The 21,329-nt window shown below is 30.3% G+C and overlaps 1 protein-coding gene across 4 annotated transcripts in view; it reads right to left on the reverse strand.

Annotated features, from left to right (window-relative positions):
- Positions 1-21,329, reverse strand: part of LOC117180926 (acetylcholine receptor subunit beta-like 2) — a 562,005-nt gene that overhangs the window by 502,508 nt on the left and 38,168 nt on the right. For 3 of the 4 annotated variants that reach the window (XM_033373559.1, XM_033373558.1, XM_033373563.1), the window contains exon 2: positions 18,888-19,075. The exons of the other annotated variant lie outside the window; for it this stretch is intronic. In XM_033373559.1, coding sequence (XP_033229450.1) covers positions 18,888-19,017 — 130 coding nt within the window. In that variant the 5' untranslated portion in view covers positions 19,018-19,075. The remainder of the gene's footprint in view (positions 1-18,887; positions 19,076-21,329) is intronic. 4 annotated transcript variants of the gene reach the window in all.

A 21,329-nucleotide genomic window follows, 5' to 3' on the forward strand; every position in this document is an offset into this window, starting at 1 on the left:
TTGCTCGACACCTTGATAAATGTAATTCCATGTAGAAACATGCGTTTAAATAAAATATTTTACCAAAAAAGTTACCCACGCTTTAACTTGACAGACTGTAAATTGTCTATGTACTAAAATCCTTCAAACTCTGGAGACAGAGGTTTGGAAATATGCTTTCTATCCACAATAAATCCAGTGCCTAGGGTTAGTGTAAAGTATTATATATAATATTCATTTGTTTTATACAAAAAACAATTCTGATTTAAATAAAATTATATTTTTATGCTGTAACAGTTCGTCTTTTTGTTTTAAAAATGTACCTCGTTTAACATTTTTATTGGTAGAAAAGTAATTCTCTTAAAAGAAAGCTTATGTATTTGGTTGAAAATCAACACTTTCTTGGAAAATTGATATTTTTTGTTTAAAAAATTAAACCCTTCTCATAGAAAATTCTCCTTTTTTAGAAAATGTTACAAAAAAATTTAGTTGAAAATACAACTGGCTGAGAAATTATCTTTCATGTATACCTAAATTGTTTTTGATTATTTAAAAAATACATTTTTCGTAGAGGATTCATATTTTTTGTTAAAAAAATGAACTATTTGATTGAAGATCATTTTTTTCTAGATTTAAAATATCTGTAAATTTCAAAAATATTTTTTAATTTCCTTACGATTCCTAGGAAAGTTATATTTGTGCAAACCCTGAAAAAAAGAAAATTTTACACTTTCATTTTGTTTTCGAAATGATTTTGCCTTGAAAATGGGAAATAATTTGAAATATGAGCACGTACGTACTAAAGTATTCTTCATCCTTAAAAATTAATTTGCAGAGAATATTTAACAGGATTTTAAAACATTGCAAAAGATTTCCGAAGTTTAGAAATAATAGCAAAATACTTTTAAAGTTAAAATAATTTAAAGAAATAAAAAAAAAGTAGATTTAGATCGTAGTAGAATTTAGGAATTTTTAAATTTCAGTAGAATACAGTCATTTAATTATTAAATATTATGATATTATTTATATTAAATTACTGTAATGAATTGAAAATTTGTTGGCGTCTTTTAAAACTTCCTCAAATATTTAAAATCCTTACAAATCATTTGAAATCTCTCGAAAATTCATTGCATATTTAAAAATACCCTAAAGTATCTAAAATCCTTCAAAATCTCATTCTAAATAATTGAAATCAATTGAAAATTGCTTGAAATCTATTCAAATATCGTAAAATATATCAGATCCTTTAAAATCTCATATTATATTACTACAATCAATTGAAAATTCCTTGGCGTCTTTTAAAACTTCCTCAAATATTTAAAATCTTCACAAATTTTTTGAAATCTCTTTAAATTGTTTAAAGGTCCTGAAAATATCTTGAAATTAAAAAAAAAAACATGAAATATTTCAAATCCTTTAAAAGTTCATACTAAATTATTAAAATCATTTTTAAATTCCTTGAAATCTATTACAATATCCTAAAATATATCAAATCCTTTAAAATTTCATATTAGATTACTGTAATCAATTCAAAATTCCTTGGCGTCTTTTAAAACTACCTTCAAATATTTAAAATCATTTAAAAATTACTTAAAATCTATTAAAATATCCTAAAATATATCAAATCCTTTAAAATCTTTTGAAATCCCTCGATATCTTTTAAATATTTCTAAGTTGATTTGGAGTTTGTTAAACAACTCTGCTACAATCCTTAAAATTCTGTAAAATTCCTATAAATTATAAAAATGAATTTTCAATTGATTACAGTAATTTAATATGATATTTTGAAGGATTTGATACATCTTAGGATATTTTACTAGATTCCAAGGAATTGCCAATTGATTTAAATAATTTAGGGTGAGATTTTGAAGGATTTAAAATATTTTGGGGTATTTTTAAAATTGCAAGGAATTTTCAAGATTTTTCAATTTAAAGAGATTTTAAAGGATTTTAAATATTTTAGTAAGTTTTAAACCATTTCAATTAATTTCAATAATTTAAAGAAATTTCAAAGAATTTAAACTATTTTTTTCAATTTTTCTGGTTGAAAGTAGAAATGCTTTGTTAAAAATTTAGTTTTTTTGCTGATGATTTATCAATTTAGTTGAGAAAATTCCTTTTCTGAAAATTTAACAGTTTTTTAGGATTTTTGTTTCTGTTTAAAAATTAATTTCTTTTAATCGCAAGAAAATTAATCTTTTTTGTCGAAAATTTAACTATGATTAAGCATTAATTTTTTTTATAGAAAATTAGACCAGCGATCGCCAACCCAATGTGACTAATACGTATAATAAAATTCCCTGTTAAATTAAAATTCTTATTTGTAATTTTTGTTTATAAATATTTTTAATTCCTTTCATTTTTTATAATACCCGGGGTTAGAAAACACCGGAAGATTAGAGATTCTGTTCCACTGTAGCATTTTGTATTTAAATTTTAGAATTTAGTTTCTACTTTAATTCCGGTTAATCACAATAGTCTTATTTTATCCTGCGATATCGAGTTATTTTAATTTTAGGTTTTCTTTTATAAATGTATCCGCTTTAAGTTTAGATTTTCTCTTTTAATTTTCACCTTTTGTGATTTACCTTCCTATTATATCTTTGACTTGTGAGTTCTATCTTGGCATTTTTTAATGGGTATTTTTATTTTATACTTTTATATTTTTCTCAATTTTTTATGACATTTTTGTATTTTACGACATGCGACATTCTCGAAACTTTACGCGACGCGCCATGTTGTCGCTAGTCAGTTCGGCTGCGCACTCACAATTTTGAGTAGCAGGAATGGACAGGGCAGCCGACGTGCCCCTCCATCAGCGACGCGAATGGCCGAGAGAACCGCGCCAATCGGCGACCGGCCCGCCTCTCGGCCGTCGGACATAAAAGCGGGTGCGTGCAAGCGAAGGCACGCACTTCTATTCGGTCGCTTTCGGTACCTAGTACCAGCTTTTTGAGAATAAAGTGCTTTCGAATTCAAAAACAATTTAAGGTGGTTTTCCTTTTCCTCTTGAGAAACCATCCTTGCTTCTACACTCCACCCTCCTTCCCTCTCTCTCTGCCTTCCACTCACTCTGTCTCTCTCTCTTTCTCTAGGGTCGGTACGCTCCTTGCAGCCCCGCCCACAATATTTCCTTCCTTCCAGGGGTCGGTACGCTCATAGCAGCCCCGCCTCGCCTGCTTTCATATTTCTGCGTCGGTACGCTCATTGCAGCCCCGCCCTCTCTTCACCTACCTTACATTTTTCCACCTTCCTCACCAGACGTATGTCTGGTAAACCTAGGACTCCTCGTCCCGGTAAGCGCGCCCGAGTTCGTCGACGTTCGGCTGCGCTCCCAGACGCCCTCCAAGCATCCAGCTTCCCTACAGTGAAAGATCTACGACCTTCCTCTTCCTTCTCCACCACCCACACTCCCAAAGCTATCGTCCGGTCGGTAGTCCTCCTTCCTGACTCCCTCAGAGTCCATTTCATCTGGCCCTCGATTTCTTCCGCCGCTTCTTCGGGCCGCCTGGATTATTCCGAACGCTACGAAGCTTCGGCACCTCCGGGTACCCCATCTCTCCGCAAACGCTCCCGCCAGGCCGATAGCGATGATTACGACGTCATCATCCTAGATGAGGACGAGCTTCTGAGCTCGCCTCCAGCGCCGGCGAAAAAAAAGGGGAGTCAGTGGTCCCCACGTTCTGCACGTGCCGGGGGCCCTCCACGCACCAACACATGAATGGACTGCAGGCCTAGCAATACCTGCTGAAGGTCCGAGGGACCTCTCGTCTCCCGCTGCCACCACCAACCAGCCGCAGCCACAAGACTCGGCCCATGGCCCAGCTGGATACCTTCCTGCACGCAAACCATCGGACCTTGCCCGTACGAGAAGAGATCCAGCCCCGGGAAACCTAAGCCGCGGTAAAGCAGCCTCTGCACATGAGGGCACAAACGGCTCGCCGCGCCCGAGAAGACGTCGGAAGTCGTGGTACAGTAGCCTCTGCCCAGGAGGGCACGAACGGCTCACCTCACGCCCAGGAAGACCTGCACATCGTCATCACCATCGTGATGAGAAGCGAAACCTCAGGAGAGGTACAGACGGATCCATACGACCCACCGGCCGAGCTCTCAAACACTCACGGACACGCCTTCACTCGCCTAGCCATCCACGATCTCCTCTCAACAATTTCTCACTACTTTAGATCAAGTCGGGACAACCATCTACACCCCGGCTTGTATCACTGCTTTAGGTGAAAATTCGTCGTTTTTGTTAGAAGCGTACTCTCAATTGTTAAAAATTGATCTTTTTGTTACAAAGTAATTCATTTGTTAGAAAATTAAACTATTTTATGTTTGGTTTAAAATTTATCTTTTTAGTTAAGAATGCATGTAATAATTATAATTTTTTAATAATTAATCATTATATTTAAAAATTTACTGGAATTATTCCAATTTATCTGGTTGAAAAATAAATTTGCACTTAAAACAATTGTCAACTAGAAATCTTAATTTTCAACAAAGTAATTAAATTTTGAAAAAAATGTTTATCAGCTAAAATGATCAGTCATCAACCAAACAAATTAATTTTAAACAAAGTATGCTCACTTTCAACTGCGTAATGGAATTATTAACCAAAGAAGATAATTTTCCAACGAGAAACGTGATATTTTATTCAAAAAGGATTTTAATTTTATACAAAAAATAGTTGAATTCAGTGAAATAAAAAGGATTTTCAAACAAATAATTTGAATCCTTAACAAACACAGATTAATTTGCAACTAAAAAGTTGCAATTTTTAATCATAATAATGCAAATAATTTCAGTTTATCGAAAATGCCTGAACTCTATCGTGTTTTCCCTGACATTCCCTAATTTTCCGGAACCATCAGACCCGTAGCAACTCTAATACTTGTACTTTTGGATTTTGAATTGCAGAAAATCGTTCCTGGAGTTATCATGCTCATCACAAGCAATAATAAAAAACATGTTTTGCGGGAGCGGCCATATTTTCCCAGTCTACTTCAATAGAATGTTGTTAACAAAGAATCTTGACATAGTAGATTCAACCCCTAAATAAGAATATAAAAAGATAAAAAGTTTTTAACCTCTACGTGGGAAGTAAATTCTATCACAATTTTATAGTGCTTAGGGAATAAAGTACAAATTAATCCGAGTTAAAGACATTTCAAAATTATGTTATATTTATTGTTAATTGTCTTATTCACTGCGTTTGAAAGTAAAAAATTTGTTTTTGTAATTATGGTTTTTTATAAGTTCTTAAGGATATGTTTGTAAGTATTCTTATTCAAATTATCAAGCACCATATATTTTTCATAAAATAAAAGGATAGCTTAATGTGCATTGCAGTAATTTTATTTTATAATTTTTATTTTTGAAATTTTCCTCATTAAGAACCTGCATTGTAGTGACGCCAGGGCCACACGAAGGCCAAGTCTATTGCCGGGAAAAGTGAGCAAACCAATTTCAAAGGATTCAATATGATCGAAAGAGGTAACCGTTCTCGCCCCGCTCTCATTGCTGCTATTAGGACTCATAATCACCGCTGCTTCCGATATCATAGCTTAAATTTTGAAATTTACTTGTTTAAAGCTTTAAAAGAGGCCCCAAATATTATTATTCTGACCTACAAATTGGAAAATGTATTGTATGAAAATGGAGGAACACTTACAAGGAGATTCATCTCAAAAGCATCCACTTAAACATATCAAATTGTAAACTGAAGTTGAGCTCATTTTATACTGATAGTACGTGATGAAAATGACTTAGTCGTTTTTTTGTTACAAGGAACCTGCATTTGCTCCAATACAAATCGCCTGTTATATTTCCGACGTTTTTTCCTGGATATTTCAGATTTTATTTTATTTGTTCAGAAATAAAAGAATTGTGCAGCTAATCCAGTTTCATAGCGTAGCCGTTGATAATAAGTCCACAATACATACAACCTTTTTTGTGCACTATAAAATTATGAACATTTTTTCACATCACCATATACGACCTAAAATCAACAGTTCTCGAGTAATTTAAAAAAACATGTTATTGTTTAACACTTTCCAGAATTTCGGAACTTTGCCGTACACGTATGTTTGGGGACTTTTTACAATATCTTTATAAAGCCATTGTTAACGTATCTATAAAAAATTGCTACTTTTACGAGTTTTTTTCTCAAATCCTTCATTTACTGAACTAATGGTACCGAGCCATGAAATCAAAAAGAGTACGGTTTAATTAATTCATATTTCCTTTTTAAATGACTAAAATTGCTTGTACTAATACAATTTTTAAAACCAGTAAAATTTTTTAAATCAATGAGATTGGAAATTTTTTGAAAATAAGTAAATTTGATGAAGTTTTTGCAAAAAAAAAATAGAATTTTAGTCTTCAAAAAAAAAATTGAAAAATTTTGCTAAGTTCCTAAAGTACAGACCAAACCCCCAATATAATTTTGAAAATTATTGAGATCGGTAAAATTTTAAAAATTAGTAGAGATGATAAAATTTTTGAAAGTTAGTAAAATTTTGAAAGTCAAAAAAAATCGAATAATGGTAAAATTTTGAAAATTAGTAAATTTAATGAAGTTTTTGAAAATTAGTAAAGTTTTGCAAATTTTATATTTAAAAAAATGGAAAAATACGAAAATTTTCAAAATTAGTAAAATTGATAGAGTTTTTGAAAATTATTAAAATTTTGAAATTCAAAAAAATTTTGAAAATGTTGGTAATTTTCTAGGGTACAGGTCAACCCCCACTCAAAATTCTTTAGAGTACCTGTCGTGGCGCAACCCCACTCAAAAATTCCCATAGTACCTGTCATGGCGGATTTCCCACGATTTTAAAGGAACATTATTTTCATCATAGACATGCTTGATTATTTATTACATTTTTAAGTATGCTTTTCTCTGTAAAAAGAACATAATTTCATCCCTTCAGTCACAGTTACACGGCCCCTTTTCTCTTAAGAAGAGAAAACTTAGGTAATTTAAAAAGAATTTAAAAACCTTTGTTAAAATTTTTGGAACGGTTTTCTTGGTATAAATAAATATCAAAGGAAACTATGTTATTTTTGACGATTTTTGTGACAGGCTTTTAAAGTTTTCCAACGAAAATTCTTTGGACTGGCGGGAGAAGCGGGTTGATCCGGTATGTGCCATCGCCCGATATGGTGGGGATAGACAAAAGTCCAAATATGTATTAAAGCGGGTGAAAGTTCTACACAACATTCAGTCTAGTTTCAATCTTGAGACCAATCGCCGCAAAATGTCTAAGAACAAACAAACTCACGCTGCTACTGTTGATATCTAAGCCATTGCACCCAAGGAGTCATATACAGCCCCAATGGACATAGCAGGTGTACGATCTGCATGGAAACGTCGCTTACCTGAGGTACCTGCTCCTCGATTCGACATCTTGGACATGCTTTTTAAATAGCATTGACTATATATCAGCCTTCTTTGAGACTGGATACGGTTACCTTAAACCTGTGGAATTAGGGAAATTCAGCATTGTCTTCAGCACTTCCAGCGGCAGCGAAGCAATCGTCTTTAATGTTCCTGGAGGTAAAGAGGAAACCACCACGGGAGACGGTGAAAAAATTGTCCAAAGAGTATAGACAAACTATAGTGATGCAGAAAACTATTTTTCAAGGATTAAAGCAAATTGCTGTTTGTGCCGACGAATTTTTACGACAAATAAGAAAGCAAGCTACGCATGTCGAAAAGTGTTTAAATCTTCTGAAAGCTAAGACACATAAATATACATTTTGAGATAGAAAGTTCAGTCTCCTAGCGAAATTGTTATTCGTCAGTTTATTGCTGTTAAATTCGAGTATTCCATCGAACAAATTAAACAACAATTACCAAAATCATTTTTTCATTTATAATTTAATTTAGTGTTTTTGAAAATAACCAGTATCTTTACATCTTATGTTGCAGCAAATGTGAAATACTTACTAACTATACCACTTTTTATTGTTAAAGATGTATCAAGCAAAATAAACATTTGAAAGAATAAATTAAGCTGAAAATAAAAACTGTGATTTTCCTTTCTATCACCTGTCCCCAGCGATAATTTTAAGTAATATTATCTCATTTATGTACTTTAGTTTTAGCAGAATTAGGAAAATTTATTTCTATTCATTATGGGTATAAAATAATATTTATTTGCTATTTTTAGAAATAATCAATTTTTATATTCAAATTTTTCGTACTGAATGAGTGCTAATACTTCTGACCTTCGCAGTAGTGATTTCTGTGTATTTTTAGGTTATGTTAACCCTTATATTTATGTTAATGATCCTCTACCCAAACTTCCCATAGTGCCTGTCATGACGTATTCCCCCACTCCGAATTCCCCATAGTACCTGTCATGGCGAATTTCCCCCACTCTAAATTCCCCATAGTACCTTTTATGGCGGACTTCCGCCCACTCCAAATTCCCCATAGTATAGACCACACGCCACTCCAAATTCCGCAAAGTGGTACTATTCTACTCAGGTTTTATCACAAAAGCACCGGAATCGTTCTTTATTATTGTGGACTTCATTTTATCTATTTTTTCCAAGTGATGATAATATTGAATTGGCTTTTTCTGGGGTTTCTTTTGCGCACTCATATAGTATTTGCCTACAATATGATTTTGATAATGGATTTGGGATGTTGCCAGTGCTGCCAGATAGAGCTACAAATTTATCCCCACCATACCTACCACCTGGGAGCCGCAAAACAGAAGGTGCATGGTTACCACTGTAATTTCGTGTATAGCCGAAAATGCACGACTCGAACTTCGGTTTTCTCAGGTCGATTTTGAGGTTATATTTTTCAGTTGTATATAATATGAATACTATTACTGTTATATACATATATAAATATATATATATATAATGTTAATATTATAACTATAAAATATTATATTAATATTAATTACTAGTTGACTAACTTTTAATAGAAATAGTGAAACATTCAAGTACACTGTTAGAAAAATCTGTACGAGGTTTAATATACATGCGTGTGAAGCAAATTATGCACTACTGTTACTGAAACGTAACATACATTGGTGTAGTGAATTTAATAAACATATGTATTAAATTTAATATACAGGTCAGTATAGCAATGTGCATGAAAAATCAACGTGTTTTAATTTCTTTCAATCTTGTTAAATATTCTCATTTAAATTAATAATCTAGAATTCGTTGACTAAATTGTTATTTATTATGAAAGTGCAATGTACGGGTAAAAGTTTTTCTTAATTTCGCTTTAAATGGTCCGAATCTAAGGCGAAGACCATTAATTGTAGGGCGTGTGTTTTTTATTTTCTTAATTCAGCTTTTTAACTTGAAATCCAATTTTATTTTTGAGTGACAGGAAGAAGGTATCATATTTTATTATTTAGAATCGAAAATTACTGATAAACTTATTGCGAATTTGTGAAAAATGGAATTATCTGATTTTTCTTGTAAATGATTAACATGGATGTATATGAAATTTAATATAGTCGCCCTTACTGGCGATTTCATATGCTTAAATATAATATATATAAAATATATAAAATATAACATAAGTAAATATTTTTTAAAAAGTTAGATTTTCATCCAAAAAGCTAAATTGTGTGCTACAAAAATGCATTTTCAATAAAACACATGAATTTTGCACAAAATAAATTTATTTTCCATCAAAACTAATTTTCTATACAAAAAATTAATGTTTAACCATAGTTAAATTTTCGACAAAAAAGATTAATTTTCTACAAAGAAAGACGTATATTCAATAGAATACGAAAAATTTCAACTAAAATCATCACTTTTTAATGAAACATAGAATAGCTAAATTTGTAGTTAAAAAAATTAATATTTAACCAAAAACAAAAAGAATTTTCTACAAAATAGTTAAATTTGTAGAAAACAAATTTTTTCAACTAAATTGATGAATCAAAAAAAAAAACCTGAATTTTTAACAAAGTAGTTTCACTTTCAACCAAAAAAGAGGAAAAAAATCGTTAAAATTCTTTGAAATCGCTATAAATTACTGAAATTAATTAAAAAATCTTTGGAATGTTTTAAAACATCCTAAAACATTTAAATATCTTAAAAATCTCTTGAAATTTTGCAATGCTCTTGAAAATTCCTTGCGATTTTAAAAATACACTAAAATCTCGTATTAAATTACTGTAATCAATTGAAAATCCTTTGCAACCTTTTAAAATACTCTCAAATATTTCGAAACCTTCAAAATCTTTTGAAATATCTTGAGATCTTTTAAAGATTTCCAAAGTACTTTGGAATTTTTTTAAATAACCCTGCTAAAGTTGTTAAAATTCTTTGAAATTCCTTTAAATTATAAAAAGGAATTAAAAATGCCTTGACATCTTCTTAAACATTCTCAAATATTTAAAATCCCTTAAAATCATTTTAAATTTCTTTAACATTTTCAAAGCTATTGAAAATAACTTGAAATTTAAAAAAAAAAACCTAAAATATTTCAAATCTTTTAAAATCTTGTAATAAATTATAGCAATCTATTGAAAATTTCTTGGAATCGATTAAAATATCCTGAAATACATCAAATATTTCAAAATCTCATTTTAAATTACCGTAATCAATTAAAAATTTCTTGGAACATTCTAAAATACTCTCAAATATTGTAAATCATTCCAAATATTTTGACATACCTTGAAATTTTTTAAAAATATTCTTAAAGTACTTTGGAATTTTCAAAAATAACATTGCATAACTCTCCAAAATTCTTTGCTTGTATGCATATATGTATATATGTATGTATGCATGTATTTGATCTCTCCCCTTTACTCTAAGTTATCAGCTGCTTATCTTCTAATGTTTCACCTTACTTAACAATAGAATTAAATAATAATAACCAAAATAATGCTAATAATTATAGTAATGTAACATCTTCCAGGGCTTCCATTTCCTCTTACCATAAAAGACAAAGATTTTCCACGATTTTGAATTTATCTTTTGCTTTTTAATTTCCTTTTTTAGGATCAACCGATTGGCTCTGCCCTATTCCCTTGCTTTCCCCTAATTCTTCCAATTTCTTCATCCACATCACTCCCTGCCTATTACCATCCAAAATCCATCTTACACACTTATCCACACTCAACTGCTCATCTTCTCGTGGGCACCTCACTGAAACATGTGCCCATGAATCCAATTCGTATCCACATACTCTACATACATTCTCCTCTTCATCCATCCAATTTTTACAAGCTCTCACTCCTTCTCTCATTCTAAAACATATTTGCCACCTCCTTTCTTTACCTGCACTCTAATGTCTCTCGAAAGATTTTTTATTTCCACTTCTCCTGTTTCACTCGCCACTGTTAATCCGTTAACAACTAAGTTATTTTTTCTCTTTGCCCTTTCTTCTCCTTCTAATCTTCTTTCAATTTCTCTCAGTCTTTTCTTCAATCTTTCATTTTCGCTTAGCACGTTTTTTTCATTCCCTTTCACTATTTCCTCAGTCTGTGTTTTTCCCCATGTCTCATTCTTCCAATTTTTCTCATACCTTTTCACCCTTACATCGTTTCCCTGCCTATTCATATTCCTATTCATGTCATCCAACTCTTTCTTGTTTCCTCTCTAAACCCTTTTATGAAAGATTCCAATTTTTCAAGCATCCCCATTCCCCCTATCTCTTTTTAGTGTTTTCCGTTTAATTCTAACTTTTTTTTTATCCTTATCCCGTTTTACCTCATCATCCTCTGCCTCTTTTTTCCTCCCCTTCCCTGCTAGTCGGCCCTCCCTGGCCGACTTCTCAAGTCTTTTCTCACCGCTGCTGTCACTGCGATCAGCGTCACCCTTCCCCCCACTGCGCACGCTTTCAGCAACGTCAGCTGTTGTTGCCACTGCCTATATCTCTTCTGTTCGATCGACCACAGTGTTGCCGTTTTCAGTACAATTGTACTGAAAAAGTACATTTCGTGAAATTTGAGAACCGAAGTTGACTTATAACGCCCAAAATATGCATTTTTTACAAAACAGTAAAATTTTTAACAAAAATGTTAATTTGAAGGCAAATAGTTAAATTTTCAACTATGATTATGAATCCTTAATAGGAAAAAATTAATTTTGTTACTCAGTAATTCAACTTTAAGTAAATAATCGAATTTTCCACCCAAAAATTATAATTTTAATTTTTAACAATACAGTTGCATTTACAACAAAACGACTTTGCAGCCAAAATACATGATTTTTTATCCAAAAATGGTATAGATTAATTGTCAGTTTCAAACATGTATTTTCACAACACAAAACATATTTTCATGAAAATAGTTATTAAATAAAAAAATAAATAAATTTTTAAAAAGTGGTTGAACTTTTGATAAAAAAGAGGACTTTTTTTATAAAATAGTTACATCTTCAACAAAATAATTAAGTTTTTAACAAAATAATTGAGTTTTTATCCCAACCAGATTTTGACAATGTTGTGAATATTTGAATTTTAATAACTCATAAAATGATAACGTGAATTACCAAAAAATTGTCCAAGTTTTTTTTTAGTGTGTGATATTATTTAAACTTAAAACAAAAAATTAAATATTTGTATTATAAATCTATCCATGTTACCTATCTATAAATATTTATATCAATAATTTAAAAGAAAAACACTTTAAAAAAATATGTGGATAATTTCTTGACAACTCGCCTTGTCGTTTTCTTAAACAGATGTAGTAATTATTTAGTTTGTAATATAAGGAAAACACTTTATAAAATATATAATTTTTTAGGGATTGGTTAAGTTTTAAAAATTTATATCATGTAACTATTGTTACTATGGAATTGGAATTTAAAAAATCTTAATTGCACCTGTTAGGTGTAATTTAAAGTGTTTTTCTTTTAATTATTAATATAAATATTTATAGATAGGTAACGCGGATAGATTTATCTAGTAAATAAGAGGATTAAAAGGGGAAAAGGGACAATGATAGCAATGTTCGTGGACTTCAAGGCGGCATTTATAGGCGGATTAATAAAGAGAGTATCGGAAATTTTGAGAGAGACAAGAAGCAGGTTGAAGGTGGAAGAGCAAGTAGGCGATAGTTTCTGGTTAATGAGAGGTGTTAGGAAAGGAGTCTGAGTCCACTTTCATTTAATATATTGATATCAGAATTGGAAGAAGAAGTGAGGAAAAAAGGGTTGGGGAGGAGTAAGGATAGGGAAGGAAAAGTTATATTCACTGGCATACGCAGACGACATACTGTTGATGGCAGAGGATGAAGAAGAGATGGCGGGATTAATTACAGGATTAGAGAAATACATAGATGGGAAAAAGCTGAATGTAAATGTAGAAAAGAAAAAGATAATGAGGTTTAGAAAAGGAGGGGAAAGAAAGAAAGAATGGACATGGCAATGGAAGGAAATAAAGTTAGAAGAAGTAAAAGAGTTGAAATATTTGGGATATATTTTGCAAACGAATGGAGATCCTACAGCTCATATAAGATAAAGGATAAAAAAAGCAGCAGGGGTAATAAAACAGATATGGGGAATAGGAAAAAGAAGGTTAAAAAATGGAGAAAGAGGATGTGGTTATTTGAAACGCTGTTATAGCCGATATTAGGTTATGGAGCCGAGATATGGGGATGGTAAGAAAGACAAGATATTGAGAGTTTACAAGAAAAGTATATAAGGTGGACACTAGGGGCAGACTGGAGGACGCCAGGAGATATGGTGAGAGAAGAAGCGCAAAGGTATAAGTTAAGTATTAGAGGGGGATAGAGGGTATGGAAATTTGAGATGAAGCTGAGGGAGGGAAAGGGAGGGGAGTTGGCGAGAAAGTGTTTGATGGAAGTAGAAGAAAGGAGAGGGAGGGCGATTGAATTAACGATATGGGAAAAAGAAAGGAGTGAGTTATTTAATGATAGAGAAATATAAGACAAAACTGGAGTAAACTATGAAGAATTGGAAAAAAATGAGAAGGAAAGACATTTAATAGACAAATGAGGGATGATTGAGGAATCAAAATACAATTAATGGTTTAAGCTGATAAAAAAATCTTAAAAATCTTTTGAAGTCTTGCAATTTTAAAAATACCCTGAAATATTTCAAAACCTTTTCAAATACCTAGAACTTTTTTTTAAAATTTCTAAAGTACTTTGCAAATTTTTTAAATAACATTCTTAACATTTTTTTAATGATTTGAAATTCCTACATATCATAAGCATAAATTGAAAATTCCTTGACATATTTTAAAACATCCTCAAATATTTAAAATCCTTACAAATCTTTCGAAATTTCTTGATGCTTTTTAAAGTTCTTGAAAATTTCTTACAATTTTAAAAATACCCTAAAATATTTCAAATCCTTTATAATCTCATATTAAATTTCTGTAATAAATTGAAAATTCCTTAGAATCTTAAAATTCTCTCAAATTTTTCAAATACTTCAAAATTTTTTGAAATATCTACAACTTTTTTTGAGATTTTTGAAGTACTTTGAAATTTTTAAAATGAACCCTCATACAAATTTTTTAATTTTTTTAAATTACTTTAAATTACACAAAATAAATGGGAAATTCCTTGGCATTTCTTAAAACATCCTCAATTATTTAAAATCCTTAAAAATCTTTTGAAATCTCTTGAAATTTTGTAACGCTTCAGATTAAAAATTAGAAAAAAAATTTCAAAACGTTAAATATTAAAATGTTTGTAGATTACAGTTTTGAAAATGAGATCAATAAAGATACAAAGCTTTCGAAATTGAATTTTCAAAAAATTTTAACTATTAAATAAGAATATTTTTCGACTCAATGAGATTCAAGTCTTAAAATTTTAAATTGTAAACTGGAAAGTTTCTTTACAAAAATTAGTAATCATAAATAAATTTAAAGTGTTCAAAAGATCAAAGTATGTTTGTTAAAGAAAATTTATATGATTTTATAATTATATACACAAAACTTTTTACGAATAGTTGAACTTTAACTGGAGTAATTTCTATCAAAATTTTAATTCAATAGTTTAACTATTCTTCTGTTTTCTAAATTTCAGTCTGAAATAATTTCAATTAGATATTGTGCAATTGAAAAACAAACATTTAAATTTTTAACATTTTTAAACTTTTCTGTTTTCTAAATTTCGGTCTGAAATAATTTAATTTAGAGATTGTCCGGTTGAAAAACATCATTTAGATTTTAAACGCTTTCAATTTATTTATGATTACTACTTTTTCGTCAATAAACTTCCAAGTTCACAATTCAAAATTTGAAGACTTGAATCCCATTGAGTAGAGAATTATTGATTGTTTTTGTTGAAACTAATTGTTTTAGTTGAAAGTTCAACTATTTCTATTAAAACTTAGTTGACTAGTCATCAATATTAATATAATCTTTTATAATTATAATATTAAGACACACCTGAATACATCTGAAAAAATATAACCTCAAAATAGACGCACGCATGTCATTAAGAATCACGCTAAATATTAAAATCCCCAATTTCTTTCGAATGGGGATCGAAATATATAAATAGAAGACCACCGAAGTTTTACGAAGCTTTCAGATCGGCAATCATCGTACAGCAGAAAACCTGAGAAAACCGAAGTTCGAGTCGTACATTTTCGGCTTACACGCAAAATTACAGTGGTAATCATGCACCTTCTGTTTTTTCGACTCCCAAACTGTAGTATAGTGGTTCGAGACCCCCTGAATCCGAAAATCAAGTTTTTACGACGGCGTCTGTCTGTCTTTCCGGCCGTCTGTCCGTAAACATGATAACTCTCGAAAAAAGCAACGGATCAAATCGATCTTTGGCACATTTTTTATAGGTCCTAATTGAATGGACGAGTTCTTTAACCAGCCAAATTGGATAAAAATTCAAAAAGTGATAAAAATAATATTCTCAGAGTTATAGCATGTTCCAAAATTTCCAAATCAATCGAAAATCAAAATTTTAAGCCAAACAACGCACGATATGAAACAAAAAGTCATGAGAAGAAAGACATTGCGTTTTGAAAGCTATACAAGATTATCATACCAAATTTTTGGATTTTATTGAAAAATCGAAAATTCTCATTTCTACTGCACGCAAAATATTGAAAAATAATAAATTCCATTTTGTGGGCAAATTTATGCAGGATACGAAAAAATATGAATTAACAAAAATTGTGATTCCAAAAAAGATCTAAAATTTCGTTAAGAATCCCTTCTTGATAGGACGCGTACCTTTTTCATTCGTGAAAAAAATTGAAAATAAACAAAAAATGGAAAATTTGTGGAAACACAATAAAAGTTACGAAGGAAAGGATTGAACAAAACCTGTTTACAAATGTACTCGAAAATGTTACTCGAGATCTGCGAAACTATTAACGTTAGAGGGTGAAAACAGTGAAAATGGTATTTTACTTCAATCAAAATAGACATTTGTTCATGAGATGAAACAGAACATGACAGATGAACAATATCACTAGGCAACGTATCAAATGTACGACACGTATCCGATTGCAACCGATTAGGTCCGAGACCTATTGTCCTGTTGAGCTAATGTTGACGCGTGCTCATATCTGCAAGTTTATCCTCAACATTTAAAATATTTCATAGAATTCAATGATTTACCAAAGTCTTCAAATATTTAATGAGATTTCGGATATAAAAAAATATTTCACAGGCTTAAGTGATTTCTCGAAGATTTCAACAATTTCACAAATATTTCAAAATATTTCAGAAATATTTCAAATAATCGACAAAGACATCAGTAATTTTCCAACTATTCCAAAGAATTCACCTAGATTAAGAAAATTTCACAAAGATTTCAGATACATTTTTGGAAAAATTGAAACGATTTGATAAATTTAATCATTCGATTTCAGAGGGGGAGCAAATCAATACTTTGCCCCTTTCTGGGTGATTTCTGAGGGAGACATTGCCCCCTGTATCCCCTGGAGATACTCGTTTGGTTATAAATTCTAGTAGTATTTGGTTGAAAATTTTATTCTTTTGTGAAAAATGCAAATTTTTGGTTAAAAAGTAATCTTTTTTGATCAGAAATTCAGAAGATTGGTTAAAAGTTGAAAAATTAATCTTCTGAGGATAAAAAATCATTCAGGTTGAACTCTTTTGTTAAAAATTAAATAATTAATTCATTAATTAATTTTAATTAATTTGTTTTTTAGAAATGATTTTTTTAAGTGAAGAGGTTTTTTTAAATTGATATTTCCATTAAAAAATTATCTTTTCCAGTTGAAAATTGATACTTTCTAGTTCAGATTTCACGTATTTTGCTAAAAGGTTTGTCTTTTTATATCGAAAATAAGTTTTCTGTGTCAAAAAAAATTATTTTATATTAAAAATCCAACTGTTTGGATATAAATTATTCTGATTTGTTCAACGATTTAACTATTTTGTAGAAAGTTCAACTATTCGGTTGAAAATGAACTTTTTCATTCAAAATTAAACAATTGTATAATCATTAAACTATAACATTTTTATGAAAATTTAAATTTTTGGTAGAAAATGAACTTTCCTCTTACAAAATCATTGTTTAGGTTTTAAATTTAATTTTTTTATAGATAATTGGCCCATTCGGCTTGAAAATTCAACAATTTTGTTAAAAATTAATATATTTTGATGAAATTTCGTCTAATTTTGGTAGATCATTAATATTTTACTGGAAAATTTGTTTCTTTGGTTAAAACTTTACCTATTCGGTTGTAAATTTATCTTTTTTAGTTAAAAATTCAACGACTTGATTGAGAGTTGGACTTGTTTGTTAAATATTTATATTTTTAAGATTCACGGGCATCTTTTGGGTTCAACTCTTTTGTTGAAAAATCAATCCATCGATTTAGTTAAAAATTCACTATTTTTGTTGAACATGTAACAATTTTGTTGTAACTTCAAGTGTTTTTTTGTTGTTTTTCTTTTGGTTCAAAATTAATTTTTATCTGAGAATTGCAATTTGCCTTTTTTTGTTAGAAATTTAGCCTTTAAAAATTTAAAATTCAATTATTTGACAGATAATTCATTTATTTTGTTAAAAATTTATCTTTTTGGTAAAAAAATTAATTTTCTTGGTTCTAAATTTATCGTTTTTTATTAAAAATGTAACTGTTTAGGTATAAATTAGTTTATTTCTATTAATGATTGATTAATATGGGCGAAAGTTATAGTGGTCTTTTGTTGAAAATGAACTTTTCTGTTAAAAATTCATTTTTTTATATGCTCCTAAAAAACTATTGAATAATACTGATACGCAACTATATTATATCGAAACCCCGCTATATGCAAATTTCACCACAATTTTTGGTAATGATGATGTTAGAGAAATATAATTTGCATGGTAAAAATTTTGTTGTTGATAATGCTAATTAAAGTTTCAGTTTATCATATATCATGTGTAAGTCTATTGGAAAACTCAAATGGCATAAACTTCATAACATTCCGATTTTTAGAATGAAAACTCCTAATCTGAAATTGAAACTTTAAAATCAAAAGCTACACCTTATCAAAATGGTAAAGTCCTTCAATATCTTTTTTATTAATCCTACGGATTTATTGGGTAAAAAAATTTTATACTATTTTATCATAATCATTATATTGAGAAAGACAGTTGGTTAGACGATCATTTTTACAGTGATAATTTGTCGAAACCGAATGACAATTGTTGAAGAACGAGAAATTATCGTCTTGTCGTGAATCACAAATGTTAATACTTTTTTTAATGCGTTTGCCAGTATACATATAGGATTAAAATTTACCGTTGAAACTGGAATTGACGGGATATTATATTTACTATCCATGACTTTCATAAAACGAAAATAGGAATGGTAAAGAATTTGATTGATAAACCTCTTAAATTATCGCGTCAAATTTTTCATAAAGAAAATATTTAATTGTATAAATAAATTCTTTCTCACACATACTATCCATACAATTTAATTGAAAAACATGTGCATGACACTGTACTCACCATTAATGAAACTGAAAATTCCTAGCAGAATAAGCAGCGAACCGACATGCATATTGATGCACAGAAATTGAAAATATATCGTTTTGAAAGTACAATAGTTGCAAGTTTGTCGACCCCGTCGAAATATCATCTTATGCACGATCGCTACAGTCCAACAAATGATTACGTAGAGACGGCAGCATCCCTCTCTGAAATACCAAATCGATAAGTTCATGGGAAGGTCCAGCGCCGCACAGTGAGGAAACTTACACTCTTCTCGTATTCGAAAAGCTTTTCAAGAACTCTATCTACTCGTCTTTCTTGTAAAGCGTACATTATTTTTCATAAAAACCTATATTTAGGTAAACAAATTGCGTATAAAAAATGTTTTATTGAAACCTTGAATGGAAGTTGAAATATTTCCGAGACACCTTAGGAAAACGTTTTTACGTTGGCGGAAATAAAAGTTATAGGCCTTCTACATAAAAGAATTGCTTGTCACAATTAGGAATCATATTATAATATTCCAAAGTAATTTAGTCTATTAACAAATAAAGATATTAAAGCTACTCTATTCAAGAATCCAAAGTCTGTAATTAAAATAGAAATTCTTAAGGCGCTTCAAACCGCTGTCAAATTCGCTAGGGGCAAACTAAATCTAAACGGTTGAGTTGTTGAGAGCGATATCTTAAGCTCATAATCTAAAGGCAATTATACCGGTCGGTTCAGCTCGAATTTTCCCGAAAATGTCCTTTATGTTGTTGTGTTTTGTAAATGAAAAAGGAGTGTATTTTCTCGCTTGAAAGATGCGCGAACTATATACAGTAATACGGTAGTATAGTGTTTGTGAGGGGCAGGAGCGGAAAGCGTGGGACTCGCCTGTATCTTCAAGTGTCCCTCAAACGGCTTTCAATTTGGCCACATCGAAACTACGTAAACGCATGAATTGTTGGCCGAAATATTTTAACCACATAATCTGAAGGCAATTATATATCAAGTATATTTACAAAATATCTCATTTTAATTTTTCGATTAGACAAAAATTCAAAAAGTTAGAGCTTTTACAAAATTTGAATCAAAACTTTTTATAAGTTTTCGAAATTTTTGTCAAGTTTTCTGATATACGTCAAAAAGACTTGCAAATTATCCTAATGACATTTTTAAATTCGATAAAACTTCAAAAAGTTATATGCTTTTTAACAATTTGAAAACTTTCGAAAAGAGGAAAAACAAATTTTTTAATAGCTTAAGAAATATCAACCCAAATTTCTATTAGATATAAATAAATATGTATTTCGAAACTATTGTTATTAATTCTTAATTAGACAAAAGTTACAAAAGTTGGATCATTTTCAAAAATATCAAATATCTGTTTTTAAGAGATCCGTAAGTTTAAGGCCTTGTTTTCAGTAAATTTGAACAAAATTGACAAATTATCTTGCTGAAGTGTTTCAATTGAACACACATTATCGAGCGCGAAGCGCAAGTTTCACAATGAGAATGTAATCGTCACAGCCGTAATTGCTTCGAGAACCTTCTTTAAAAACAAATAGAAAAAATTGCCTTCATCCATTGCCTTCATCCATTCTGATGCACTTTCTTCAAGAAAAGATGGCGAGATTCTAAATCTCGAAAAAAGTTACGTAAATTCCTCGTGATGAATTTCATTGTCCAATAATTGTTTCATGCTCTTTGGTTTCAAACGTTTTATATTTTCGTAACTTTCAATTTTTTCGGAAATTTTAAATTGACTTGTCTCATACGTTTTATTATTCAAATGATTATTGATCAATTGTACCAAATGCGCAAAATTAACTAAAGTGATATTTTTATTATTTTTATTACTATAAATGACCTAAAATATAGCACTTCGTCCACACAAATTTTGTTCAGAAAAAATGTTGAAACTTGAATCATCATTTGCATTGGTGAATGTACTTTTTTATAATATAATCAAAGTAAAGATTGTAACAATAGAAAGAATGCAATAATAAATGCACTTTTATAATTTAAATTGTATTATGATTATTATGATTGAGTTAATGGTGCGCCAAAAAATATGTAAACCATCCATACTCAATTTAAAGAAAATTAGGAAAAGATATATAATATTATGTTTAATTCAAAACATACGAATTGAAAAATATTGTTAAGAAAATAATTGTTTAAATAAATCACATTTCTTTGAACAATTAAAAAATTGTTAACACAGTTTCGTATAAACTTTTAAATCAGAAAATAAATTGTATGTCTTCTATATTGTTTCAATGTTTTTTTTAAGTTGACGAAAATAATGCTTGGACAAATAGAAATTCTTTTTACAAATAGAGATTTGTTAGACATAGTGGGACGATGGTCGTAGGGGCTAAAGCGTAGGCTTTGGACCCACTCCTTCGGCTTGCGGGTTCGATTTCCGCCTCGCACTCTGGAAGAGTCTCGGTGGCCCATGCGGTGAACACTAGC

Source organism: Belonocnema kinseyi, chromosome 9 (genome assembly GCF_010883055.1).
Source record: "Belonocnema kinseyi isolate 2016_QV_RU_SX_M_011 chromosome 9, B_treatae_v1, whole genome shotgun sequence".
NCBI lineage: Eukaryota > Metazoa > Arthropoda > Insecta > Hymenoptera > Cynipidae > Belonocnema > Belonocnema kinseyi.